At 54.5% G+C, this 27,936-nt stretch overlaps 3 protein-coding genes and 1 non-coding gene across 11 annotated transcripts in view; 3 read left to right on the forward strand and 1 right to left on the reverse strand.

Moving 5' to 3' along the window:
• SH2D6 (SH2 domain containing 6) lies at positions 1-17,712 on the reverse strand. Its single transcript, XM_049695682.1, is given in 16 exon segments — positions 1-217; positions 220-238; positions 868-1,026; positions 1,175-1,258; positions 1,503-1,558; positions 1,731-1,808; positions 1,974-1,998; positions 2,132-2,162; positions 2,312-2,390; positions 2,779-2,839; positions 5,178-5,310; positions 5,399-5,852; positions 6,215-8,051; positions 12,417-12,568; positions 14,880-15,053; positions 17,095-17,712. Coding segments are annotated over 12 exon segments (870 nt in total). The 5' UTR covers positions 5,449-5,852; positions 6,215-8,051; positions 12,417-12,568; positions 14,880-15,053; positions 17,095-17,712; the 3' UTR covers positions 1-122.
• On the forward strand, positions 13,117-13,189 carry TRNAE-CUC (transfer RNA glutamic acid (anticodon CUC)). The gene has a single exon. It is a non-coding gene; the product is annotated as a tRNA-Glu (tRNA).
• CAPG (capping actin protein, gelsolin like) overlaps positions 17,041-27,936 on the forward strand; it is a 20,980-nt gene continuing 10,084 nt past the window's right edge. The window contains exons 1-2 of one of the 8 annotated variants that reach the window (XM_049696015.1): positions 23,028-23,084; positions 23,927-23,978. Coding sequence is in view for 1 of the 8 variants with exons in the window: in XM_049696014.1 (XP_049551971.1) it covers positions 24,071-24,084 (14 nt within the window). In the remaining 7 variants the exon portion in view is untranslated. Of the gene's footprint in view, positions 17,059-22,995; positions 23,085-23,922; positions 23,979-24,066; positions 24,085-24,410; positions 24,568-25,792; positions 25,812-26,149; positions 26,169-27,936 lie in introns of those variants that run through there. The other 7 variants (XM_049696017.1, XM_012533676.3, XM_012533677.3 and 4 more) reach the window with 7 other exon arrangements.
• On the forward strand, positions 17,438-22,149 carry LOC117201981 (uncharacterized). Its single transcript, XM_033431394.2, has 2 exons — positions 17,438-18,219; positions 19,928-22,149. The coding sequence occupies exons 1-2, from the start codon at positions 17,438-17,440 to the stop codon at positions 19,983-19,985; spliced, it is 840 nt and encodes a 279-aa protein (XP_033287285.1). The 3' UTR covers positions 19,986-22,149.

The raw sequence follows: 27,936 nt of genomic DNA on the forward strand, positions 1-27,936 counted from the left end.
AGGGACTGGGGCACGGGATGGGGGAGCGGGCGCTGGCGGGGTGGAGACCTGGGAGAGGAGAGGGAGACAGCCCGAGGAGCAAACTGTGGAACCGGAGGCCGGGGTGCACGTGCGCTGTGGCGTCAGGGCTTGGTGGGGAAGAGCAGGCAGGTGAGCTGCCGGCTGCCGCTGTGTCTGTCCACGAGTGGTAGGGGGTGCTGCAGGTAGTGCTGGACGAGGCGGCCACGGAGGAGAAGAGCTGGACGGGGAAGCAGGGCATCCGTGAGCCTCATGCAGGGAGAAACTTCCTGAGGGAGCTGGGGGGCTCTGGCAAGGGAGCTTGTTGACATTTTTCTAAATATTTTCCTTCCTGTTTGCCCCATGAAGCCCCACTGCATTTTGTTGCCCAATTCCAGGCCTTTCCTGGGATGGCGCCCGTGCGCATGTTGTTGGCCGGACTCCTATTTCCCAGGCCAGATGAAATAACTTTGAGGCCTCTGCCCGGGTCCTTCCGTGTGGGGAGCTGAGTGGTGACTGTCTCTAGTTTGCAGCCTAGCAAGTGCTGGGTGCAAAGTTGAGTCCTTGGTACAGACACGAATCTGGACTACCTGGGCCCTGCCCTCCTCCCAGCTGGGTTCATACAAATGCCCCCACCTGGGCCCCATGCAGACCGGGCTCTTCACGAGGGGGTCTCCCCCAGAGCAGACTGGGCCTCTTCTCAAAGTGCCGGCTTCTGGGAAGGAGTTCTGGGCGCTGGCCACTGAGATTTCCACCCACTCCAGAAAAAGGCAAAAAAGGGGGGTCTTCCCCAGGGCAGTGTTCCCGGCTGGGCCCAAGGGCTGCTCTGCTGTGTCTTGCCCTTCAGCCCCTACCTCTTGCAGTACCCACCTCCTCGTGGTTCCTGCCTTCCTGGCCCAGGGCGTAGTGGCGCCCGCCATCCAGCCGGCGGATGGGAATGTTGAAGACCCGGCCGTGGAGAAGTACTGCCAGGGTGAAGGGCTGAGAACCACGAGGGCCTGAGCTGGGGCGCACGGTGTAGGACCCGTCCTGGGGCGGAGAGCCCATCGTCAACCTCACCTTCCAGCTATAGCCCTGACTCCGACCCCTGTCCGGCTGCTCCTGCCGGCTCAGCCAGCCTCAGTCCTTGGGCAGAAACGGTTTCCCAAGAAGGCGCAGGGGGCCTGAGGTGCCCCACCTTTTGGCGTCGGAGCAGGGCACTCTCAACAGCATGGCGGTCACAGTTCCCTGAGTACCAAGGCTGGCCCAGCAGATCGCCTTCCTGTACATACACACACAGCGGCTCAGCGATGTGCCAGGGCACCGGATCGGGGGTGGGAAGCAGAGAACCCCCGGGTTGCAGTTATTCGTGCTCATGGCCACTCGAGCAGAACAAGGATGTGTCCGCGCCTGGAGCTGCACACACGTGTTCAGTGGTGGACACCCACCCGAGAGGGCTTCTGGGTAGGACTCGGGCTCTGCTCCCATGGGCCTCCCCCACCAGCCCTCTCCCAGCCCCTCCTCACCTCGGCAGCTGAGGCATTCTGGGTGGCAGCTACAGAGCAAAGAGAGGCTATCCTTCCTGCCGGAAGAAGCAGATTATAGCCCTGGGGCTGAGAGGGGATTAGGCCAAGGAGGCTTGGGGCCCAGCTGCGAAGGTTGGGGAGGTCACAGAGGGCGTGCAAAGGCCTGAAGCCCAAAGCGGGACACCCAGTGCTTCACTCCCCCCGCCCCAGGGCTCTGGTAGGACCCACCGGCTAGGCCACGTGTGACCTCCAAGTGAGGAGTGATTTTAAGGTACAGGTTGGGAGCTTCCTGATTTGGTGCAGATCCTGGAGAATGCCCAGGGGGTCCTCTGAGACCTGCTCTCCGCTGGAGTCAGAGCTGCAGGGACCCCCTCAGTGAAGCGGGGTGCGAGGGGCTGGGAGGCAGTCTGAAGCCTGCAGGGGAGGCCCTGCCAGAGGGCTTGGGTTCATGCTGACAATGGCGGTACTCACCTTTAGAGGTGGCATTCGACGCTCCCTGGCACACAGGATGCTGGGTCAGAAGAGCTTGGCCCTGCAGCCCTGCTCCTTTGGGCTGGAAGTCCTACCCTGAGCCTCCCTCTCTCCCTCCCTGCTCAGCCCACCACCAGCCCAAACCCCCAGCCTCTTACATTCCGAGCTTCCTGGGGGGCTGTGGTGGGCCTGTGGGGAGCGAATTGGGGAACAGAGCTCAGGGGCTTTACCTCCTTCAAAAGAAAAAGTCCAGTGACCCGATCCTGGAGATCCCAGGGTCAGGGCTGGGAAGCCTGGGTAGGCCCTTCAGGCCCCCAGCACACACCTGCGGCACTCACCTGGGCCCCACTGATGTCCTTGGTAGAGGGACTGGGGGCCTCAGGACTTGGGAGCTCAGAGTCTGAGGCAAGGCCGGGACTAAAACAGAGAGGGCAGGCTGAGCTGAGCACCAAGCGGGGAAATCCGGGTGACCGGGGCGGGGCAGGGGACAGCTTCTCTGCAGCCTGACTTTTGGGGAGCCCTTCCAACCAGGCAGAGCACTGTCCTGGCTGCAACAGCTGGGAAGCGCACCCCCACCGACCAAGCCCTTGCTCTAAGGGGGTCCCCTCCTTGTCAGGCACTGTGTGGGGCAGCCCGGACCAGAGGCGTCCATGTGGGTGTCTGAAAGCAGATGTGTGATGGTAGAGGTGCTGAGAGAGGACAAGGGCAGGAGATGGAGCCAGGAGACTGCATCGTGCTGCCTGTGGGCAGCAGAGGGCCTCAGGGCGGGACGGGGCGGGGTGGACGGAGGGAGGGAGGGGTTCACCTGGACTGGGCTCACAATCTAGGTAAATGTCCTCCTCGGGCTTCTTTGCTGGGCCCGGCACCTAGGGTAGGAAGGGGCGTATGAGACCCAGGGTTTGACCAGTGAGTGGGAGGGAGGACGAAGCCATCACTTGGGGGAGCTACTGGCACCTCACCCCCCACCCCCTCCGCGCCGCCCACAAGGTGGACCTGGAATGATTGAAAATGCTCCTTTGCCCGGAATGGGGCGCCCATGAGCACCTCCCCCGTCCTGTGCTCAGAGTGAGCGAGCACCCAAGGGGAGCTCTGAGCGAGGCCCTCCCCAGAAGGACACTGGCGGACGCCCTGCCGGGGCCTGTGGCAGAGGGGGAGAGGCTCGGCTTCGGGCCTTTTCCCTGGATTTAGGGATATTTCCTGGCCCTCCCAGCTCACCCACCACCACCACCACCACCACCACCAACTTCCTAGCCAGAATCCTAGAGTGGGGGGCCACTCACTGCCCGGTCTGGTGCACCCAGCTCTGGGAGGAGAAGGAGAGACCCACCAGCCAGCAGCAGCAGGGAGAAAGAAACTCAGTGAAACTTAGGCTGGAAGAGTGGTGTATCCTTGTAACTTCTCTGAGGGGATCCTCAGAGCCAGCTGTGAAGTCCCAGGAGAAAGCCATCCTCACCCCCGATCGCCTTACTTCACACCCCCGGGGTGCCCCCCGCCTGACCCAGAGACCTCAGCAGGTGCAGCAGGGGCCCCGGAGTCAGGGACTCTGTGACCTCAGGCAAAGCATTACGTGTCTCGGGGCCTCAGTCTCCTCCCCAACTGCTTGCCTGGCGGTGGGGGGCGGGGGGGATTGGCAGGTAAAAATGAGGAACAGCTGTGGCGGATGCAGCGACCGGACAAAGCATGAGATCAATGTAAGGCCAGCTCAACTTTCCCCCAGCCCCGACCTCATGGAGGTCAGGATTCCCCTTCTCGGGGTGGGGAGTAGGTGGGCCTCGGAAGGAGAGAGGACATCCTCATTACCTCGCCTCCCAAAGGGCCAGCTCTGCTTTGTGGCCTCCGGCGGGCTCCATGCTGCCTTGGGCTGTGGGCACAATGCGGTGGCGTGAGGGAAAATCGGGTGGGGGGTTATGGAGGGGAGCTGCGGCATTGGGAGGGCAAGGCTGGCCGGGGTGGGAGGCAAAGGGACTACGTATATCTGTGTAGCTTGAAAAACACTACAACACAAGCGTTAATGTGCAAAGGAGGCGACTCTCCTCTTTGCCTCTATTCTGTGGCTCTTTCTTTGGTGTGAATCTCTCCCAGTTTTACTTTTTATTCCAATAAAATATACGATGAAAGTGGTAGCTCTCAAAGCCCACGAACGGGATCCTGGCGGGGGTGAGCGCTGGCAGCGGCTGGCAGCCGAGTGAGGGATTTCTCCCCTCTGTAGGCAGGGAGGGCTGCACAGGCTTTAGGGTCCGGGAGGGGCAGCGGAGCTTCAACCCCCCCTCACCCCCACCCCACCCCCGCTCCCCTCTCCCGGCTCAGGCGAGAAGGGTGAGTCTTTGGTGATGCTGATGGGGAGGGTGCAAGGACCAGGCCAGGCAGGTGGGAGGAGCGACTGTTAACAGGGCTCTGGCTTCTGACGCAGCTAATTTTTCAGGGGCCTCCTGAATGCAGACGTGGGGGAATCTTGCAAATGAGATGCCTCTTAGATTTACTCACTGGGAAATGGTAGCCTGGGGTGGGGCAGGTGGGGAGGCTGTTCATCATCTCGGGCTGGGGCTGCGGTGGCGGTGGTGGCGGTGGTGGTGGTGACATGGGAGGGCCCAGGGGGCCAGAGTGATCTGGAAAAGACCCCTGAGCATTGTGACCCGGTGGGCTCCTCCCACGTAGGTTCCAAATTTCCTCCTGCCCCCCACCCAGCCTCTGTTCCCTCCTCCCTCCCTCACTCCCCTCTGTGCTCTCTGGCTTCCCGACAGCCCCGTCTCCATGGCAACTGGAGGCGGCCAGCTTCCCTGCCCCCACCTGGCCGAGCCTGGGAGCTGTCGGGGTGGGATGCCAGCAGCAGCCGGGGCTCTCCTGGCATCCCTACCCTTGCTCCGAGTTGTGCTAGGATCTCAGAGGGGGAACGCCAGGCCCCAGGGACCCTGTCAGGCCTCCTGCTTTCCCATTGTTGCCTTGGTTACACTGCCCCTCCAGGCTCCTCTCCCCTTCCCACTCATCCTCCTTCCCTTCTCCCCTCCCTCCCTCCCTCCCTCCCTTCCTCCATCCCTCTCTCTCTGCCCAGCCAAGAGGCCTCAGTGACTGCCAGCTGAGGCCTCCCCTCGCTGCCCCAGGCCAGACAGAGGGAGACGAGGCAAGGCCTGGGCCCTCTTCCCTTGTGGGGACCCTCCCATCCTGCCTGGCCACCTGACCTCCCTGCCTCAACTTCCCAGCCCTCACCCAAGTACAAAGAGTCCTCCTGAGTGCCAGGAAGGTGGGCGGGGGCTGGGTGGCGGAGCAGAGCCTCACAGGGGAGCAGCTCATATTTATCCTCCTCTTCTTCCTCCTCCTCCTGGGCTTCTGGGAAGGGATGCTGAGCACAGGGAGGACGGAAGAGATGCAGGAGCCGTGGTGGCCGCTGCCTCCCCCCACCCCCACCCCGGCTCCGCAGCTGAACTTACCCTGCGTCTCCAGGTCCCTGAGGCAGACAGAGGAGATGGGCAGGGGTCATCTTTTCTCCAAGCAGGGGAGTCTGGATGGGAGACTGGTGAGACTGTCCTCATTTCCTCGTGGCCCAGTCCCTCTCTAGCACAATGACTTACTCTCTCTCCAAAATATAATAAACCATCTGCACTCTTACAGTGGCCTCAAAGGAACCATTCATGGTGGGCCTTTCCAACACTGCAGCAAGACCAGTGAGGCGTTTTGGAGACAGGGGGGTCTCACAGCCTGTTCCACCTAAGCCAGTCCCCTACCCCATGCATCCCTAATTCTGACCGAGACAGGTGGAAGAGCTAGGGCCCAGTGACTTAGCAGCACCGGACTATAATGGGCAGGAGGTGTCCAGAGTCCTCAGGGGAGACTCGACTTGCAGGGGCTCCTACGCATCTTGGGGGTGGAAGGTGTGGCCCCAACCTGCAATCAGACTCCAGTCAGCTCTGCCCAAGGGGCCCTGCGTTTGTGCCAGCCAGACCACGCACAACCCTGGGACATTCACATCCATGACGGTATGAATGGCGTCCCCTGGAGTTGTGTGACGGCAGCCTGGGACCAGGGCAGCAGAGGAAGAGTCTGGGGGCAGAGCTAGTGCCTGTGGGAAGCTGGCAGTGGGGGAGCCCTAGTGTTTCCAGGGGGTGGAGGTGCATGAATAGTCTCACTGGGCATGGAGGGCCCAGGCAGAACCAGCACCGCTCTAAGGATGCTTGTGCCCAGGAAAGGGACAGCGAGGTGGAAACGAGAGAGGAGGGCAGAGGAAAGAGAGGAGCCCAAGGACTCACCTGGCCTTGCTCCTGCTGAGCTTGTCCTGGAAAGAGTCAGGGAGGAAAATAAGGGGGTGGTCAGTTCAGGTGGGATGTCTCTCCCTGCCCGGAGTCCTGGGCCCCAGGGGTGGGCAGGTCTGTGCACCTGGGGCTGCCCCCAGAACCAAGTCTCACCATGGCCAAGGTAAAGGAGCTATGCCTCCCCAGGGTCCAGGTTCTGCCACAAATGGCCTGGGGACAGGGGCCCTATTGTTCCCATCATTTGCTTCGTGCAAGCACCAGGAAGGTGGGCCTGCTGTGGCCTCCAGCCCCAGACCAACTTCGTCCATGCCACTCCCAGGGCCCAGCCCTAGCTCCCCCACCACTGCATCCCACAGCTGCAGCTCCTGCCCCCTGCCCCACGGGAGGAAGAGCTCCCTCCTCAATGCCCAGGCCCGCAAGGCTGGACCAAGGGCCCAAAAGCTTCCTGGTCAATGTCGCCTCTTCTCAGAGACTCAGACTCTACTCAGGATGAGCCAGACCAAGCCCTTTCCCAGTTCGCAGAAGACAGGGTATTAATGGCAGATCCAATTAAAAACAGGAGACCATCCCTGCAGACACTTTTCTTAAATCCTTTGTGCCTGCTGTCATTTGCTGGTGAGTGATGATCAATGATCAAGGAGATGGAGGTGAGTGAAAAGCTCAGAAATACACACTTATATTGAGTCTGACAGCTTCCTTTCTTGGTGGATGTAGTTATTCCTTCAGTAGGTAGTTATGGAACATCCACTATACACCAGGCACTGTTCCAGGTGCCGAAGGTGCTGTAGGAAAGTTAAACAGGCAGGCATTACACATGAATTTCCTCACTGGATTCTCACAATAGCTTCATGATGCAGGTCCTAATTTTATCCCTGCTTTGCAGACGAGGAGAATGAATGTATTAGTCAGCTCGGGCTGCCATCACAGAGTACCACAGGCTGGGTGGCTTAACAGAAATTTATTTTCTCACTGCTCTGGAGGCTAGAAGTCCAAAATCAAGGTGCTGTCAGGGCTGGTTTCTGGCGAGAGCTCTCTTCCTGGCCTGCAGATGGTCAGCTCCTTGCTGTGTCCTCATATGGCCTTTCTTCTGTGCATGCAGGGAGAGAGAGAATTCTGGACAGAGAGAGATTTCTGATCTCTTCTAATAAGGATACCAGTCCTATTGAATCAGGGCCCCACCCTTATGACTTCATTTAACCTTAATTACCTTCTTAAAGGCCCCATCTCCAAATATAGTCACACTGGGGGCTAGGGCTTCAACATATGAATTTGGAGGGAGACACAATTCAGTCCAGAGCACTGAGACTCTGAGAAATGGAGTGACTTTCCCAAGGTCATACAATTAGTAAGTGTTGGAGGTGGAATTCAATCCAAGGTTTGCACAACCCACAGCCTGTGCACTAACCACTGAGCTGCCTGTACCTCATCTAGGATTGGGTCCTGACCCCCCTTTCCTGTGATGGAATTAGAAACATCAGTAATCACTGGTTTCCTTAGGGAGCCCATAACTTCCCGGTGCTCTGTTACCCGAGTGAATTTTGGAACTCTGACTTCTGAGAAGTGTTGAGGCAAAAAGAAAGGGCAGGGCCTGGTGTCTGACTCTGTTTAGACCAGGGAATGAGGGAACACAGAAGAGGATCATGAATATAAGATCCTTCTAGGACACTGTAACTTTCCTGTGGTTATCATTTTGGTGATGTCCTGGCTGTTGGCACAAAGGAAGAATGAAGGCCATGAACTTGCATCTTTGGAGACCATGGGGCTGGGGGAACTGGGGACAGGGTCCAGGGTTGGAGCTGGCCACAGTCTTCAAAGGCCACATGATTCCTGAGACCTGCAGGCAAACGGACACTTAAGAAGCTATGAACTCAGCCATAAAAAAAAAAAAAGAAAGAATGTCATTTACAGCAACGAAGATGGACCTAAAGATTATCATATTAAGTGAAGTAAGTCAGACAGAGAAAGACAAATATCATATAATGTCATTTATATGTGGAATCTAAAAAATAGTACAAATTGGGAGTTCCCTGGCGGCCTAGTGGTTAGGATTCCGGGCTTTCACTGCTGTGGCCTGGGTTCAATCGTGGCATGGCCAAAAACAGAAACAGAAAAAAATCTTTAAATAAATAAATAAAACTTAAAAATAGTATAAATGGGGCTTCCCTGGTGGCGCAGTGGTTGGGAATCCGCCTGCCAATGCAGGGGACGTGGGTTTGTGCCCTGGTCCGGGAAGATCCCACATGCTGTGGAGCAGCTGGGCCCGTGAGCCATGGCCACTGAGCCTGCGCGTCCGGAGCCTGTGCTCTGCAACGGGAGAGGCTACAACAGTGAGACTACAAGTGAACTTATTTACAAAACAGAAACAGAGTCATAGACATAGAAAACAAACTTATGATTACCAAAAGGGAAAGAGGGGAGAGGGATAAATTGGGAGTATGGGATTAACATATACACACTACCATATATAAGAGAAACAACAAGAATTTACTGTATAGCACAAGGAACTATATTCGATATCTTGTAATAAACTATAATGGAAAAGAATCCCCTAAAAACTATATATACATACATGCACACACATATATATGACCAAATCACTTTGCTGTACACCTGAAACTAACACAATATTGTAAATCAACTATTTTTCAATAAAAAAGAAGCTATGGGGACTTCTCTGGTGGCAAAGTGGTTAAGAATCCACCTGCCAATGCAGGGAACACAGGTTCGAGCCCTGGTCCGGGAAGATCCCACATGCCACGGAGCAACTAAACCTGTGCGCCACAGCTACTGAGCCCGCGTGTCACAACTACTGAAGCCCGCGCGCCTAGAGCCCATGCTCCGCAACAAGAGAAGCCACTGCAATGAGAAGCCTGCGCACCGCAACGAAGAGTAGCCCCCACTCACAGCAACTAGAGAAAGACCGCGCACAGCAACAAAGACCCAAAACAGCCAAAAATAAATAAACAAATTTATTTTAAAAAAAAAAGAAGCTATGAAAAGTCATTGGGGTGGCTTAAGGGGGCCCATTTGGTGTCATGGGAAAAACTGTACAAAGAAAAACAAAGAATCCAGGCTTGGCGTCAGGGACAAGAATCTCCTCCCGACCTCCACTCCCCAGCTGACCTTTGTTCCACATTTGGGCCATAAGGCAGGGGGCAACTTCCCTCACCAAGGGGACCTGCTGTCAAAGTCAGCAAGACGCTCTAGACACCACCCCACTGCAAACTCCAAACTGAGTGGGTTTCCCAGTCCAGACTGCCCTTGCCACAGCCACCTCCTCCTTCTGTTCAGGGCTTTGCATAGGTAAATGCCAGGGCCTGGGTGAGGGAAAGAGCCCCAGGCAGAGGGTGGAATCCATGCCTTCTGGGTGGGGGCACTGACCTGGGCAGATCAGGGAGAAGGGGATGGAAGGAGGCTTCCTCACAGCTTTGTGTCACCGCAGCCAGCCCTGTAGCACCGTGCTTCCTGCTGATGGCACAGGCAGATTTGGACAACCTCTTTCTCCATCTTTGGCACAGGACTGTTTTCTGTACAATCATAGCTATTCCCTCGGGATGAATTCCTAGAAATGGAATTACTGGAAACTCACATTTCAAAGGTTCCATTGCCCCACTGTCTGGCAGCACCTGAGTGCCAGTTTTATGGTCCTTCCATAGCACAGTGATTCTCCACATTTTCCAGATCTCAGCTGCTGATCTCCAGTAAGAACAGGCCATCGTTTTCAGGCCCAACACAGTCTAAACCCACCCTAAGAAAACAAACAGCTCTCTAGAGCAGTGTTCCCCCACTTGCATGATCACAAGAATCAACTGGAGGGCTTGTTAAAAGTCTTAGACTCCCAGACCCTCCCTGAGAGCTTAAGAATGGGATGTTCCAGGAGGGAAGTGGGAATCTATATTACTTTAAACAAGCATCCTAGATCAATCTTATGATCAGTCAAGTTTGAGAAACGCGGCTCTAAGGGAAACGTTCTGAGAAGATGCGACTCCTAGGACATCTTTAGAATCACACTCAGTCTTTAGCTCATGGGGAACATGGGGGTGGCCAGCAGAGAAGAAACATGACACAGACCCTACCCTCCAGGGGACCCTCCGAGTGATGGAGAGGCCCCAGGAGACATTCAATCTCTCTGTGCTGCGTCTCCCCCTGTGTAAGTGGGGGTGGGAACAAGGCACTCCTTGCGGTGGAGGCGCTTCTGTTGAATGAGATGAAACACGTGAAACACACAGCACATGTGCGGTAAATATCAGCTCTTCCTGAGTAGGTGGTACCACGGTCCACGGAGTTGTTGCCAGCAGACAGGGAAGGTGGCCAAGGCTGGCGGGGGTCCCCGGTGTGAGCGACGTGGGAAGCATTGTGAACAGGAGGGGGTGATTTCTGAGGACCTGATGGAGGACAGGTAAGCAGGCTGTGGCCAGAGGTCTCAGAGGTGGGAGAGTGCAGGCTGCGGAGCAGGGGATGCTGAGGTGTGGTGGCTGGACCCCTAGAGGCTGAAGGTCTGCCATTCCCACTGGCTGTGGATCACTTCCTGTGTTTGGGGCCACTTCCACCGTATGAATCCTTGCCTCCATTCACAGAAGCCAGATGAGGCCTTCCCAGCCTCTCTTACGGCTGGGGTGCAGGCATTCTGCCAGTCAGATGCCCCCATGCTGGGCTTTGTATCCAAAGCAGGCACCAAGAGGCATCCATCCGGGACTTCCCTCATGGCGCAGTGGTTAAGAATCCGCCTACCAATGCAGGGAACACGGTTCGATCCCTGGTCCGGGAAGATCCCACATGCCGCAGAGCAAATAAGCCCGTGCGCCACAACTACTGAGCCTGCATGCCACAACTACTGAAGCCCACGCGCCTAGAGCCCGTGCTCCGCAACAAGGGAAGCCACCGCAATGAGAAGCCCATGCACCACAACAAAGAGTGGCCCCCATTCGCCGCAACTAGAGAAAGCCCGTGCGTAGCAATGAAGAACCAAAGCAGCCAAAAATTAAATAAATAAAATAAAATAAATACATTTATTTTTAAAAAAAGATGAAGAGACTCTGTCTCTTATAAAAAAAAAAAAAGAAAGAGGCATCCACCCTAGGGAAGAGGTGACAGCTATATCCTGTTTCCAGAGGCCAGGGAGGCTGAGATCCCAAGTGGTACCACCCAGGGCCAGGATCAATAGTGTTGGCCCAGAGGTGCCTCCACTAGGCCAGCTTGGCTGTGGCCTTTGAGACGTTGTTCCTGGCTGGTTCTCTGGTTCTCCTGGAGATGTGGCGAGCTACAGAATATTTTTAATAAATTATTTTCCAGCCTAAACTAGCTAAGGTTGGTTTCTCTTACTTCCAGTGAAGAAATCTAACTTAGGGACACAGCATCAGTGGGATCACCACATGGATACCAAGAAGCCCAAACTGTGAGGCCAGGTACAGGTGTCTCATGGGAAAGTGGGATCAGGTAGAAATGAGTATCATAGCTTTACATTTCTATACTCTTGGGCCTTTTATATGACAAGCATTAATTAATTTTATAATTTAAAAATATCGGTCAGTACCGATTAAAAGATAAAAAGAAGAAGGAAAGAAGAGAAAGAAGGAGGGATGACCTGGATTTCAACCACGAGGAAGCACCAAGAGAAGGACAGCCTAGGAGAAGGTAGGGCCCTGGGAGTGGGGGTCAGGGCCAGGGGGAGTTCCGGGGTGTGGGCTGGGGCCACCACAGGACAGCCAGGTCCCCTAAGCCAGGGAAGTAGGGGGAAGAGTGGGGGAAAAAAAAAAAGAAGCATGCTGTTAAGACAAGGATTCTTCTCCGGGGAGAATGGGAATCCATCGGGGCAAGTGGCAGGGGTGGGGTCGAAAGAGGGAAGGAGAACTTTCTGACCATGAGTTCGGGCCTCAGAGGATGGGGAGGGGAGAGCAGGTCCTGTGAGGGGTGAGGGAGAATGAATGAGTCCTCAGGCTATTTTGACCTGAGCAAGCAGTCAAGTTAGAGGCCCAAGAAGCTCCTCGGGAGGGGCCTGAGGCCAACTGAACTGTCTGTGGCTGGGTTAAATTTAACGTCGGGGACCATCTTGAAGGAAGGTGGTGGAGAGGAGGGAGAGAAGGGGCCCTCCAGTGCTGAGAAGCGGAGGGCAATGTTGGAGCTGCTTTACCACAAGCTGGCAGAGGTCCCTCCTCCTCCCCGCCGCTGCTGCCCTCGCAGGCCTGCTGACTCAGCTTACTCCGGTGGCAGCTGTGACACGCGACAGAGGGCTGAGGCATGGACAACACAGACCAGCCTCCTAAGAGGGGTCTCTGGCCCCTGTCCCCCCCAGTGCACGATCATGGATTGCTGCAGCTTCAGAGGTTTGTGACAGACTCTCCTTCCATCTCTCTGAAAGTAGATACAAAACTCGGTGTGTGGTTTGTGTTTTTCTGGGGGGCAGTGCACGAGATTTCTACAGATTCGCCAAGGGTTAGGGTCGGGGCTGAGGCTGGTTTTCCCTGGCCTCTAGGGTACAGTGCACAAGCCGGCACTGCCCTGGTCCCCTCTGCCCCTGCTGGGGTGCTCCGTCTCTGTCCCACACACCCTGCCCTTCCCTGTTCGGGAACTTGCTCACAACAGGTTTGTTCAAGATGTAGCTCTGCCTGGAATCCTTGCGTGGCCCTCCCCACCATGGCTCCTTGAATGGAGACAAAGGCTTCTTGTTGCCTGGTAAGATCAGCCCTACCTACCTCTCCAGCCCCAGCCCTTCCATTTTCTCCCCACAGACTCACTCACACTCACCTTCTCTCTGTGGTTCCACCATGACTAGGCCCAGTTGGCCCATTCTGCACTCTGTTGACTTAAGGAAATTTCAGGTGGAAGGAATTTAGATATTTATTGTCCTTACAGAATATGACAGAGAGAAAGCACTCTTAAGTATAGCAAAACACGGAAATTCCCTGGTGGTCCAGTGGTTAGGACTCTGCACTCTCACTGCTGAGGGCCTGGGTTCAATCCCTGGTCGGGGAACTAAAATCCTACAAGCCACGTGGTACAGCCAAAAAAAAGAGAAAAGTATAGCAAAACACAGTAAAAAAAAAAAAAAAAAAAAAGAGAGAGAGAAGAAAAGAAAGAAAAAAGGACTCTCTTATAGGTATGTTATACTTTAAGATTTTTTTTTTTTTTTGGCGGTACGCGGGCCTCTCACTGCCGTGGCCTCTCCCGTTGCGGAGCACAGGCTCCGGACGCGCAGGCTCAGTGGCCATGGCTCACGGGCCCAGCTGCTCCACAGCATGTGGGATCCTCCCGGACCGGGGCACAAACCCGTGTTCCCTGCATCGGCAGGCGGACTCTCAACCACTGCGCCACCAGGGAAGCCCTACTTTAAGAATTTTAACCAAGCCCCACAAAGTCCACTCTCATCGACTCTGCAACTGGCAATCTTCACAGATGGTGCAAGCACCTTGTCCCCCCCAGACCCCAGCCCTCTCCCTCCACCTCAACTCCTTATCTTGCAGATCACCAGAGCTCCTTTAGGTGTCTTTAAATGTGATGCATCAGCCCACTGCTGAGATTCTGCCCTTGGGAGAACCCAACAGATGTCCCAGTAGCAGGAAGCCTGGGTAAGATGGGGGCAGGATGGCTGCAAACACTTATGATAGTTCCTGGCTCTGTTCATCTCTTTCTAGTCTCAAACAGTCTCCTTACCTGGGGGCTGTGCACTTGCCTTTCTTCTGCAGGAACACTCCCGCCCCTTGCCTCCCTCTTCCTTCAGGCCACAGCTGAAGTCACCCTCAGCAGGGGTCCCAGACCACTGCAGTCTGTCCCCACACACTCTCTGGGCTCCCACCGTAATTAAATCTATGGGTACATTTCAGGGCTAGACTGTGGACTCCCACTCAGCTGTAAGAGCTCTCAATGGGTAGCAACTGTGTCTGTCCAGTTCACTGCCAAATCCCAAGTGCCCGGCCCACAGCTTGGCACAGAACAGGCTCTCAAAAAATATTTGCTGTAGCTGCACATTCAAACCTTACTCATTCTTCACCGCCTGCTCAAAGACCCCACCTCCCGCCAAACAGCCTCCGTCTCTCTCCTCTGAAAGTCCCATGGCTTGCTCCTAACCCCCGCGCCTAGGCTGAGCAGTGTCCTGAGGCCCTTTCCCTGTTTATCTGCTTCTCTAAATGCAAATGGTTACCAAGGACTCTCCTCTGGGTACCTTTGACCCTGCCCTCACTCTACTGGATCCTTTCCTCTATTTACCTTAATGAGTGGAGTGGGGGGCATCTATTCTTCCCCCCCACTCTCCCTGCACTCCACCCCACCCCACCGCGCCCCCGCCTTGGCCAGATGTAGTATGGCCCTGCTTAGGCTTCTTCCTTCTTCAGCTCATATCCGGAGAGCCAGGCATCCCCTGTTGCCATTGCTTCCTTGTTCCTTTCTCTCAGGACTGATGAGCAGAAAGAGTATGGACAACAGCCCTGCCTTCTACCCTCCCCCTAGGAGAGACCTGGCGCTGCCACTCACGGATGTGTCTTCATCTGCACATCCTTCCTTGATAGGTGTGGAGAGCCCTGAGATCACCCTCCCCACCTTTACCAACGGAAGAGCTGAGACCAGAGTGGAGGTGGATGCTGGGCCTTGGGCCAGAGCCATCTAATTATGTACACAAGACCAAAGCCCTCAGTGCGTCCCACCCCGTCGTCCCGGCGGCTCTACGGACCTGAGCGGTTGTTCCATCGCAAAGGGCGGCCCCTGGTGGTGAGAAGAAGCGTGGTGGCCTGTCCCTCACCCCCTAGACTGGCTGCCAGAGGAAAGGGTGTGGCCTGCAGGACCACCGGCAAGGGCTTCATCCAGTTGTCGGTGCAAGAAAAAATCAGCAGAAATCTGTGAAGTCCTACGCAAATGAAAGATTAGAAAAATATGTACAAACAGTATTCAAAACCTTAAAGATAACTTCAACTATAATTCCACTATAGGTGGAAGGTGTTACTAAAACAATGAATTTGTTTATGGTTTTTAAATGCCAGTTTAAACAAACTTTTATTGAAAGCATTCGTGCGCTAAGGCTATCTCTCCCCAAATGGGAATCTTGCTGTTGCCTCAGGATGTGTAACCAGTATAGGTGCAGGTACTTTCAAGTATAGAATATATATGTTCCTGAGTCGCTCCCAAGGCCCTGAGGGGGAAAGAACCCAACTTTTGGGGCACCTTACCCTTAGACACATTTTCCGTCATGACTTCATAACACTGCCCTGTTACTTTAACTGCACCCTGCTGGCTGGATCTTCAGGAAGCAGGGATAGGCATTAAATGGCTTTGGCATATCCTTGGGCAAGTCACACAGGCTCTTACTGATTCAAGAGTCTGGTGCTAAGTCCTGGAATGCAGGAGAGAATGGGCTCTTATAAAGACTGCACTGATGGGGCAAGGGCTGTCTCCAAGTTTCTATGGTAACTATCTCTCGTCTCTAGGGGCAGAGGGGCTACTTAACAAAAAGCTGGTTGTCTGGTTACTGAACCCAGGTTTGGCTGCTCCCTATTCAGAAGCCAATAATTTGAGAGGCAAGTGTCAGTAGAAAGGAAAGGTGCTTTAACCAGAAGAGTGGGCAATCTGGGGAGAAAGTAGACTCGTGTCCAGAGACCAACTCCAAAGATTCTGCTCAGTCATGACAGTTTTTAAAGGGAAAAATGAGGGGGAAGAATCTCAGTGAATCATCGAGGCAGGAGGTTGGGTTCTGCATCATTCTCCATTGAGTGCAGACTGGCTGACTCTTCAGGTGTGATCTTGCCTGTGTGATCTGCCTGCAGGATTGCTAAGGGGGCAATTGTGGAGAGAGAGCTAGTCATTTTTTAACTGCTTAATTTTTTATTCTTCTTATCTAGGAAAAGACTCAACAGGTTAGAGCATAAGTCAGGAGTTAGTTTCAATTGCCTAGTGAACTCACTCCTGTAATTAGGTTCTTTTAAGGAACAGAAATGGGCAAACAGGAAAGGGGCAAAAATGCTTTCAGTCTTTTTTTTTAAAATTTTAATTTAATATTGGAGTATAGTTGATTAACAATGTTGTATTAATTTCAGGTACAGCAAAGTGATTCAGTTATACATATACATGTATCTGTTCCTTTTCAAATTCTTCTCCTATTTAGATTATTACAGACTATAGAGCAGAGTTCCCTGTGCTCTACAGTAGGTCCTTGTTGGTTATCTATTTTATATAGACCAGTGTGTACATGTCAATCCCAATCTCCCAGTCTATACCAGTGTGTACATGTCAATCCCAATCTCCCAATCTGTCCTCCCAACCACCCTTCCCCACTGTTTTCAGTCTTAACAGAAATACTTGGAAAACCAAGCCTCTGAGAACTTCCCAGGCAGCAATGGACATGCTTAGAGACCACCTAACCAGTACATATGACCCCTACTCCAGTTACCAAAGGGAATCTGGGCGTTCTACTTTGAATATCCTTTCTAGAGTTGTTTCTAATTTTTCCAAGATTAAATTTAGGAATATATCTAGGAAGCAGCTGGTCTCCACCCAACTACAGAAGAATAAACTCTCACTGACATTACAGGGTCGTGGCTATACCGTCATAAACTAAGTATTTTCCTATCTACCTTGATGATCAGGGTCACAGCAGTATATGGCCAGATCAGAAAGTGTAAACTCTGAAAATGGGGCTGGAGACGGAAAGGCCAATGTGTTGCTGGCCACTGTGGTGTCACTGCTCCTGATACAGGTGTAACCTGAATCCTCACTTGGGAGCCAGAAATCAGCTGAGAAGAGGCTTCAGGAGAGAGACTGCCCTGGCCCCGGAAGGTGGGTGAAGTGGGGCCTCAGCACTGCTCATCCCACCAGACAGGCTGGACCCTTGAGCTCCTGACTGGCACTGAAGGGCTTGGGTAAGTCCCTGCTGTAGTGTCTCAGTGGATACTTACGCGACCCGGGAAGTTAGGACAAGAGTCCTGGCGCTTGACGCTGAGGTGTGAGCACTTTGAGAGCCAGCATACTGAATGAGAGTGCCCTGGTTATTACTTCCGGTCGGCGCCTCACTGTTACCTGGCTCTGCCATATAAAGCTGACGCCTGGGCGCAGGGCGCTGAGAGCGGTCACACAGCGTGGACCGAACATCCTGACCTATACCCCAGAACTCGAAGGACCCTGGCCTTCCCTGGGCTTCTCCAGGAGACCTGCAGGCCACACAGAGACCCCAACAGGCTTAGTCCTGCCTCAAGGTCCGGGCTGCTCCTCGCTCCAGGAAAAGGGAGTTCGCTCCAGGCGATGGAGGAGAGGGTCAAGGAGGCAGACTCTGCGTCCCTCCAAGGCAGCTGGCCCAAGCGTCCACCGGCCATCCCCTTCCCCGGCAGTCCCAGCCTGGAAGGGAGGGCGGGGCTCTGGATCGCTGAGAAGTGCTCGGGCCGGCGACCCCACGGTGGAGCAGTGTGTGCGGGGGCCGGGAGCCAGCCTGCGGGGAAAGAAGGGCCCTCTTCCCCACAGCAGGGGAGCCCACACCCCGCACCGGTAAGCCCACCTCGCCAGACGCTGACTTCCGGTCGTGAGCACCACCCTCCCCGAAGCCCCGCCCCGCACCCACTGCCTGCTGGGATCTGTAGTTCGTGGGTGAGGGACCAACGCGGCCGGTGCGCGCGTTTGTGTCTGTGTGTTTGTGTGTCTGTGAGTGTGTTTCGAGGTCCGCTGTGGCGTCTCTGTCCTCCTAATCTCTCCCCCGAGGACCCACTGGTCCCGGGCTTGGCGCAGGGATCGCAGGCCACCGCTCCCGAGGTCCCGCCCCGCGGCCCACGCTTGCTGGGATTTGTAGTTCGCGCCTGGGTGGGGCCGCAGGTCGGGAGTCCCACCTGGGCCCGGCGTGGTACCATCCTTATTCCTGCTTTTTCCCGCGTGCCCTGGATCTGGACAGTAGACATGGCGCGGTGTCGCAACTCCAGCCGAGCTCCCCCTGGCCCTTCTCCCGGTCCGCCGCCCCCGCGATGTATATGCCGGCGCCTGGAGGACAAGACGCTAGATGCTAAACTGAGGCACGAAGATGGGCGCGCTCTGGCCGGGTAGGAAGGTAGGGAAAGCCAGAGTGAGGACTTGGCCTGGGAGGCCCAGCCCAGGCCTGCTGGGCAAGGCTGGACTAGGCGACAGTCCAGGGCCCTTTCAGTTCTTAAGAGTCTGCGATCAATGGTGTCTCAAAATGATGACCAGACCCGCCCAGGACTGGCTGGACACATTAGAGGTGATTACCCTATAGAGCTGACAGATAACATTTTTGTCAAATTTAGCAACCCTACAGAAGGAGGCCAGGGAGGGAAAAGGACTCTTTTGACCACGAAAACCAAGAAATGGAGCGACACTGGCCCACGGGTTTGCTTTGAGGATCAAGTTGGGGGTAGGGGCTGTGTGTGGAGGGGGTGTTTTGTAAACTGTAAAGCCCCGGGCATGGGTGAGGTGTTATCTGAACTCTGAAGCACTGGAGCAAAGGTGCTGGGCCTTCAGGAGCCACACTTTAAAGGAGAAGTTACACTTACTGTAGTTAAGTAAGATGTCCCATTAGGAGAAGCTGGGTCGTAGGTACGTGGAACCTCTCTATACAATTTTTTTAAGTGGGGTGCAAATGGGCCGAGCCAGGACTTAACCATTTATAGGTTACAGAGCCCTTTCATTTGTTGACAGCCTTATTGAATGTGCAATTCAGTGTTTTTAAATATATTCTCAGTTATGCAATTGTCACCACAAACTAATTTGAGAACATTTTCATCACCCCTAAAAGAAACCTGTACTGATTAGCAGTCACCCCCTAAAGTCCGCATCCCCTCGGACCCTAGGCAACCACTGATCTACGTCCTGTTTCTACAGGTTTGCCTATTCTGGACATTTCACATAAATGAAATCATATATGTGGTCTTTTGTGTGTGGCTTCTTTCACTTAGCATGGTAGTTTAAAAATTCAGGTTGTAGCATGTATCAGTACCCTGTACTACTTTTTTTTTTTTTTTTTTGCGGTACGCGGGCCTCTCACCGCCGTGGCCTCTCCCGTTGCGGAGCACAGGCTCCGGACGCGCAGGCTCAGCGGCCACGGCTCACGGGCCCAGCCGCTCCGCGGCATTGTGGGATCTTCCCGGACCGGGGCACGAACCCGTGTCCCCTGCATCGGCAGGCGGACTCTCAACCACTGCGCCACCAGGGAAGCCCTGTACTATTTTTATAAATAAAACTTTTTTAAAAATTTTAAATCCCAGTATCTAGAGGATGAGCAGGGGTAGCCCCTTATGTGTGAAGGACTCAGAGCTGGCACTAGCATTCAACGCCGAGAGCAGGATGGGCCTTAGGAGAGGAGGCGGGAGAGCAGTGATGTACAGTGATAGTTGGGAGGGGAGGCCGGGGGTTCTACCACCTCGCTCTGCATTTACTAAGGGAGTCCCGGAGCACGTTATTTTGACCCCACTTGGCCTCCATTTTCTCATCTGTAAAATGAGGATAATAAGAGGGCAAATGGGAGGATTAAATGAGAAAATCATATGAAGGACAGTGCCTGGCATACAGTGCCAACACTCAAGAGTGTTAGCTCTTATCATGAACTTACAATGGCGTGAGGACCCAATGTGACCCTGGCCTTGAGGGGGTAAACCTGTCCTCTCGTGTCCTCCCTGGGGACCAGTCCCTCCTGCCCCAGTCACTCGGTACCCTCCCCGCCACCACAATACTCCACCAGAGCTTCTCCTGGCCCGCTCATTCATGCTGTACTGGACAGTCCTATTTTCCCAACAGGTCACCAAGGAATTCTGGGGTGTCACCATCCAGGACGCCTCTGAGCACCCAGCAGTGATTGAAAAGAAACTTTCTAATCATGAGCTTTATTCAGAAAATATGGCCATCCAGACCCCCAGCTCTTCCTCAGAGAAGCTGAAATGATTTAGAAAAATTCACTGCAGATCAAACTTAAAGCCTAGCAGTGGGCTCTCCTGGTGGAGCAGTGGTTAAGAATCGGCCTGCTAATGCAGGGGACATGGGTTCAAGCCGTGGTCTGGGAAGATCCCACATGCCGCAGAGCAACTGAGCCGGTGCGCCACAATTACTGAGCCTGCGCTCTGGAGCCCGCGAGCCACGACTACTGAAGCCCGCACACCTAGAGCCCGTGCTCCACAACAAGAGAAGCCACCGCAATGAGAAGCCCTTGCACTGCAACAAAGAGCAGCCCCTGCTCGCCACAACTAGAGAAAGCCTGCGCACAGCTACGAAGACCCAATGGAGCCAAGAGTAAATGAAATAAAATAAAATAAATTCATTAAAAAAAAATAAAAGACTCGCAGCATCCTGAGTTAGTGCCTTCAAAGGAATATTCTGGGGGAGCTGTGATATTGGAATTTTCAGGTATTGCAACAGATCCCTGCCATCCCGCCACTGCCCCGCCCCGCCCAGGCTGAGGAAATGCAACAGGTCAGCCTGATCTGCCCCTCTGGATTGGAGTCAGAGGAGCCAGAAGGGACTCCTCGTCTAGTGCTGCATTTTACAGATGGGAAGCAGGCTCAGAGAGGGCCATATGGCAGGGTAGTTAGAGAAGCCAGGTTGGGAACTCACTTAGGGAGAATCCTTTGCAATTTCAGGAAATTCTTAGCCCCGGAAATCAGTCCATAGCCTGGGTCTATGGGCACAGAACCAGAAAGCTGGCCATCTTGGGCGGCTGCAGACCTTGGCCAGAGCCCAAGTAGCCAAAGCCTGGAAGTCAGTCTCCGATGCCTTCCTCTCCTGGTTTATTTTAGCCAGATGTTTGTTTTAGAAGTAGGAGTTTATTAATCATAATGGCAGGCTGCACGTGTCTAGGCCTTTATTCTTTTCAAAGAGTCTCCCATAGGTCATCTCATTGGATCCCCACAAGCCCTCAAGGTAGGAGGGCTGGGGTAATTGTCCTTGCTTCACACGTGAGGAACCTGTGGTTCAGAAGGTTTAAGTGACTTTCCCAAGGTGACAGAGGTTAGGGCACTGCTAGAATTTGAGGAGTTTGCTCTCTGTTAATTCAGTAAAAAAAAAAAAAAAAATTTTTTTTTGGAGTGTCTCTTACCTGCTGAATGCTCTGCTGGGTGGTGGGGTCACAAGGATGACCTGATATGGTCCCTGGGCTGGAGGAGCTAACAGTGTGATGGGGAAGGCACACGTGGCAGATGAGAGAAAGGGGTGGTGAGGGGACTTTCTGGGGTGGTAGAAGTGTTTTATATCTCGGTAGGGATGTGGGTTGCATGGGTGTTTGCATATGTGAAGACGCATTCAAACGCACACTTACGATTTGTGATTTTCACTGTAAATTTTACCTTAAAAATGCAGAAAGTGGAAATGCTCTGCCTAGCATAGCATAGCATAGCATACACTATGCCTAGTAGGGTCCTGGTGGGGCTCAGCTGTCCAGAAGCGGGCCAGGGGTTGACTAGGTGGCCCATGGATATAATTCCATCTTTGCTCCCAGGGTATGGCTGAAAAGTTTTCCCACGGAGTCTGAAGACTCAGATGGCCCAGTGGCCTGATGCCCAGAGCACCCAGGGAGGACTAAGGAGGAGGTCAGGGATTACTGCACATTTCGAGGAGGGATATTTAGGCTGAGTCTGTAGGTGACCAGTTGGTCAGAGGAGGGTGGACACGTGGGGCGGTTTCTAAGCATTACTCAGGAATGGAGTGTAGTCGCTCAGTGTTGTCCAGGTGGAAAGGAGTAGAACCAGGCTTTAAATTGCTTCCCTTACCCCAGGCCCCATCAGTGGGCCTTGGAGAAAGTCATGCTGGTTGGAATTTTCCAAGCTGCTTCCCAAGAAAGGAAAAGTCCTCTTACCACTGCATCAAGGGGCCACGTCCTAATCCTGATGCCTCTTGTCAGCTGACATTTGCCGGGGTTTGCCTCCTGTGCAGGGCTCTCTCCATTCAGAAGCAAAAATGGAAGTGTGGACCACTTGCTGTCCTCACTTCCGGAAGGCCTAGCCTCTGGGCGGAGACACTGGCTGGCCTGTTTTCCTCTGAATAAAGACAAGAAGGGTGGGACTTCCTTGGTGGTGCAGTGGTTAAGAATCCGCCTGCCAATGAAGGGGACATAGGTTTGATCCCTGGTCTGGGAAGATCCCACATGCCGCGGAGCAACTAAGCCCGTGCGCCACAACTACTGAAGCCCGCACGCCTGGAGCCCGTACTCCGCAACAAGAGAAGCCACTGCAGTGAGAAGCATGTGCACTGCAAGGAAGAGTAGCCCCTGCTCGCCACAGCTACTGCTCACCACAACTAGAGAAAGCCGGTGTGCAGCAACGAAGACCCAATGCAGCCAAAAAAAATTAAAAATAAAGAATAATAATAAAAAAACCGAGAAGGGTGAGGAGTTCCAGTTCTAGCACCGGCTTTGAGGCCAGACCAGCCTAGATTAGAATCCTGGTTCTGCTACTGAACTAGCAGTGTGACCCTGGACAAGTTACCTACCCTCTCTGAGCCTCCGGGAGACTTCATCTATTAAGCGGCATAATGACAAATAGTTGTGAAGACTGAACGAAGTCACGTTTACAGCACTGAGTACATAGTAAGCACTTAAGGAAGAGTAGCTGTTACAGCTTAATCCAGGCCAAAAATCTTAACAGTTGAGTGGGTTGTGAATGCTGCCTTGCTCTCGCCAAGTTTTCTGCAGAGTACTGTTGTTAGTTTCCCGAATACCCGCCCCACTTCTAGGTTCGTTTCAGAGCCGAGTCTCCCCCATGGCTGGGGTGGTGGGGGGAGGGGGAGACGACTATTGCGAGGGGCGGGCTCAGCAGCGGCCCCAGCCAGCTCGGGCCCCTCCCTCTGATTCACTCTGGGCGGCTTTTTTAGCCGCTCACGTCGGGGGCGGGAGCGGGGAGGGGAGGCAGGGCAGGGCAGGGCGGCAGAGACAGTGGCCGGAGCAAGTCAGCAGGGCGCAGGCAGGCAAGTAGCGCTTGGGGTCTGACCACTCGGCGCCTGGGCTCCCCCTGTAGGGGTCGGAGGGGCTCAGCTGGTCGCGGGCCCCCTCGTCTGCGCGCCCGGCTCCCCCTTCTTCTCTTAGGGGCGCAGCCGCGTGTCTAGTCAGGTCTCCTCGTTTCCCGTAAGGAGGGGCGGGAGGGGGTGAGTCAGTGCTAAAGAGATGCTTTATCTTCCTACATTTGGGATAAATTGAGCGTACCTGCTGGGGAGACCGGAGAGGGAGGAAAAATGAGCCTGTTAAAAAACAGCTTTTAGAGTCTGGTTACCAGATAATGTGATTAATAACGTTAGTTATTGTTAGAGTTCCAAGGCGCTAGAAAGTCCTAGACTCATTTAACTGACCTGCTCTTCTGTTTCGCTGTTAGTTTGCAAACGTCTCCCCCGCCCCCCCGTACCCCCCCCTTGGTGATGGGGACACCTTTTTAGCCAGGTGAGGCTCCAGTGTGGAGAGAGAGCAGTGACTCCCATTCATGCTTGTGCCCTGCGGAGTCCAGAGTCCTAGAGCCACCCGGGTTTTGCCCCAGTGCAGACCAGAATCGACGAACCTCGCTGGGGCGGGGTGGGGCAGGGCGAGGGCGAGGGCGGGGCGCGGAGAGATGATCTGGGGTTTAACTTTCCATCCCTTCCCTCTGCTAAACCATGAAGGGAGAGGGAATTCAGGCATTGCTTCGGGAGGTGCTGGGGTCCCATGGTAAATTCAGTGTTGGCAAGAGAAATCCATGTAGGTTTATTGAGCGTCTATAATTTGCTCATTAATTATACCATTTCATTTAATCTTCACTTTTGTCTTCATGCCCCTTTTACAGTTAGGGCACAGGGAGGCTCCAGGAAGTTAAGTCACTTGCAGGAGGAAGCAGAGCCAGTAAGTAGCCAAACTGTCCAACTCTTTCCATTCTGCCACGTTATCTGCCCAACCAATGGCTCTCGTGAGGACAAGACCCTCTTTTTAAGGCCATGGAGACACTCAGGTGCCAGCTAGCGTTTGTGTTCTTTGAAGAAGACATTCAACTTATCTCGTTCTGGTCCAGAAGTTCTAACACATGCATTGATTCGGTTCCACTGCTGCCCCCTGGGTGGGGCCTGACCCTGAAGGCTGAGCCTTGTCTCTAACTAGCCTGTTGATCAACCCTGGGCCAGGCCTGGCCTGTGTCCAGCACAGGTGGGACAGATTTCTGGACTCCGCTGCATCCTCTTGCACGGATTCCACAGGGCATGGAAGCTTCCCGTGCTCTGTCTCGTGCTCCCTGTGTAATCACAGGCAAGTCACTTGTGCTCTCAAGGCCTCCATATTCTCCTCTGGAAAGCGGACAAACGAGTTGGACCAGACTAGCTCCAGGGCCTTACGATGTGATGGAGGCAAGATGGCCCCTGGGTTGAGCCAGAACCAGGCTTATTTTTATTGCTGTCCCTCAGAGCACCCTGGGCCGAGACTGTGTGACAGTCAACATCTGGTGAGTGAGAAGCTGAGCAAGGGTAGATCTGAGAGGCATCCAGCATGCGGGACACAGCAAAGAATGTTTTCCCGGCCTCAGCCACTCCCCGGGAACAGAGATTTAACAACGGCAACAAAAAAGATCAAATGTATGCATTCAGGCGAGGAGGAAGGCAAGTCGAGAAGGAGGAAAAAGTGGTTCAGAGCCAGTGACCCTACCCAGGAAATGTGACTAACCCACCAGAGGCTGGGGCCAGGCAGACGTGCCTGCCTCAGGCCAGTGAGCGGGGAACGTAGGCAGTCTTGGCTTTCCTGTGGTTTCCCTCGCAGGTCCCAGACTCAGAGCTGCCAGCCCTGGCTTGCAGCCGGTGGAGCCCACTGTGATGGGACTCCAAGCTGGCGTCGCCTCCACCTCCCAATGGGGGTGTCTGAGGAGCCAGCCTGGCCGCACTCCCTGCTAGTCCCCTATGTCGATCTCCTCCGTCAGGGACTGCCTGCCCGCCCAGCACAGTCTACCCTTTCCTGCCCTCGGCACCAGCTGGGGAAGGAGGCCAGGGGTGGGGTCGATGGGTGGGAATATCAGGAGATAGCAGAGGGAAGGGAGAGGCTGTGGTGTGTGTGTGTGTGTGGGGGGGGGCTGGCTGGAAGGAAGCAGAGCCTGAAAAGCAGAAGTGGGAGGAAGCAGAGCTGCGTGGAGAGGTGAAAGTGGAGGGAGGCTCGGCGGGGGATGGGCTGGCCGGGACTCTCTTAGGTGGGCAGGCGAGGGCAGAAACAGAGGCTCACGTTTCTGGAAGCCGCTTTGTCCAGGACTGGTGTACCCCACCTGCCGTCCTTTCCAGTCACTGGAGCCTCAACTGCCCGGGCAACGGGTGGATTGGGCTCCGCATACGGACAAGGAACTCCTGGGCCGGGGCTTGTCCTGGCTTGTGGTGCCCAACCTCCTGACAGAGGCCACCGCACTGAGTGACCGGACACCTGAAGGTCCTCAGCCAGCCTGGAGGTGCATTCAGATTTGAGGATACTTGTTCCTAAGACAGGATGGTGGCGTGATGGTAGATAGGTGGGCTGGAATGGCTGGGGTGGGGGTGGGCAGGTCTCACATTTGAATTTAAACTGTGTGGCACGGTCCGTTTTTTTTTTTCTGACCAGGATCGAAGCCGTGCCCTGTGCAGTGGAAGCGTGGAGTCTTAACCACTGGTGGCACGGTCCATTATTTTGCAAATTCAAGAAGACCCCAGCCCACGGTCCAGCCAGCTGCCTGGGGTAGGGTAGGGGTGGGTGCGGGAGCGAAGGTGGAGCCAGGAAAGGGTAGGAGTCCTGCTTGGTGTCAAGGGAGAGAACACTGGCCGAAGAGCTTCCAGGCAAGGCCTCTGGACCCAGCAGCTCCTGCAGATGTCCAGGTTCCAGGCTGGGAGGAGCTGGTGTCATTTCAAGTGCTGACACTCACCCCTTTCTCTTTCTAGGGGAGAAGGGTAGGGGTTGTTGCATTTCACACCTAAGGGCAAACCGGGACTGTGCGGTGAAGGGACCTGTTGGGAATCAGTGGACTTGGCATCTGAGGAAGGCACAGATAGCGGGGAGGACCTGTCATTCTGACAGCTGGCAAGCACTGCCGCAAAGGTCTGCATAACTGACCCCCCCACTTCACAGTGTGTCCTCAAAGCCCGGCTCCTTCCTGAGTCAGGACCTTGGGACAGCCAGCAGGGCAAACATCCTGCCCCTACCCCTAGCCTCTGCTTTCTGCCTCTAGGGCTGCTCCTGCCTGTTGATTTTCCTGTGCTATCTCTTTTTTTTTTTTTAATTTATTTATTTATATTTATTATTTTCTTGGCTGCATTGGGTCCTCGTTGCAGCACGCAGGCTTTCTCTAGTTGCGGTGAGCAGGGCTACGCTTCGTTGCGGTGGGCAGGCTTCTCATTGCGGTGGCTTCTCTTGTTGCGGAGCACGGGCTCTAGGCGCGCAGGCTTCAGAAGTTGTGGCATGTGGGCTCAGTAGTTGTGGCTCGCAGGCTCTAGAGCTCAGGCTCAGTAATTGTGGTGCACTGGCTTAGCGGCTCCACAGCATGTGGGATCTTCCTGGGCCAGGGCTCGAACCCGTGTCCCCTGCACTGGCAGGTGGATTCTTAACCACTGCGCCACCAGCGAAGCCCTCCTGTGCTACCTCTTAGGCTCCATCTGGTCTAATAACTGGAGAAAGTCCAGTTAATCGAATACATTCTCTGAGCACCTGCAGGGTTCCAGGCACAGTGTAAGGTTCCAGCTCGATCCAAAAGGGCAAAATATGCCTCCTCCTCAAAAGGCCTTTATAGTCTAGTTGGGGAGATGGCCAGGCCCATAACCCAGCACACTGTGGCAGAGTGGGAAAGCGTAAAGGCTTTAACGTAAGAGGGACAGAAGCAGCTGCCTTTTGAGGTGGTGAGTTCCCCATCACTGGAAGTGGTGGAGAAGAGGATGGTGAGGGATGTAGGGGTTGGGAGGCAGATGTGGAAGAGGATTAACTAGGTACTAAGCCTCCTTCTAATGCCAGCATCTGTGATTCTGTGACATTCCCCACGTAGGGTAGGTTGGCTGCGGTCCCTTGCATGTGATGGCTTCCTGCTTCTCCACCCCCATCAGCTAGACCTTGAGACTCGCATGGGCTGTTCTTTATTTCTGTGCCCTTCCGCCCTCATTTTGCCCAGTGCCAAGCTCCCAATATAGACCCTGAATGGAATTGAATAGACCCTGTTGTGGGCTGCTTAAGGAATGCAGGAGTACCGGGCATGTCCCCTGCTCTGGTTGAGCGGTCAGGTCATGCTCCAAGACAGCCTGTAAGCAGGAAATGAAGGGTGTGCTCCTAGGTGAGAGGGCTGGGAGAACTCCCAGAGAAGGCCGAGGCCACCCAGTGTCCTAGAAGCCTCCTCAGATGGCTGCGGCTTGAAATGGGCCCAGAGGGGTGGTGGGGCTTGGATGGATGTGAGGTGGAGCTTCACACTGAGGAAGCTGAGGAGCTGTGGGCTTGGGCAGAGGAGCTGGAGGGAGAGGAGTGACAGGCCGATGGCAGTGGGCGCTTGCGGGGCAGAACTGTGAGCAGAAGGCTGGTGGGCATCTTTACAGTCATCTGGAACTTCTCCAGCACTGACATCCGGGCTCCACCCTGGAGAGTCTGGTTTTTATTTTTAAAGAATCAATTTTATTTACTTATTTATTTCTGGCTGCGTTGGGTCTTCGTTGCTGCGCGCGGGCTTTTCTCTAGTTGCGGCGAGCGGGGGCCGCTCTTTGTTGCGGTGCGCGGGCTTCTCACTGCGGTGGCTTCTCTTGTTGCGGAGCACGGGCTCTAGGCACGTGGGCTTCAGTAGTTGAGGCACGCGGTCTCAGTAGTTGTGGCGCACGGGCTTAGTTGCTCCACG

This window comes from Orcinus orca, chromosome 13, assembly GCF_937001465.1.
Source record: "Orcinus orca chromosome 13, mOrcOrc1.1, whole genome shotgun sequence".
NCBI classification, from domain to species: Eukaryota; Metazoa; Chordata; class Mammalia; order Artiodactyla; family Delphinidae; genus Orcinus; species Orcinus orca.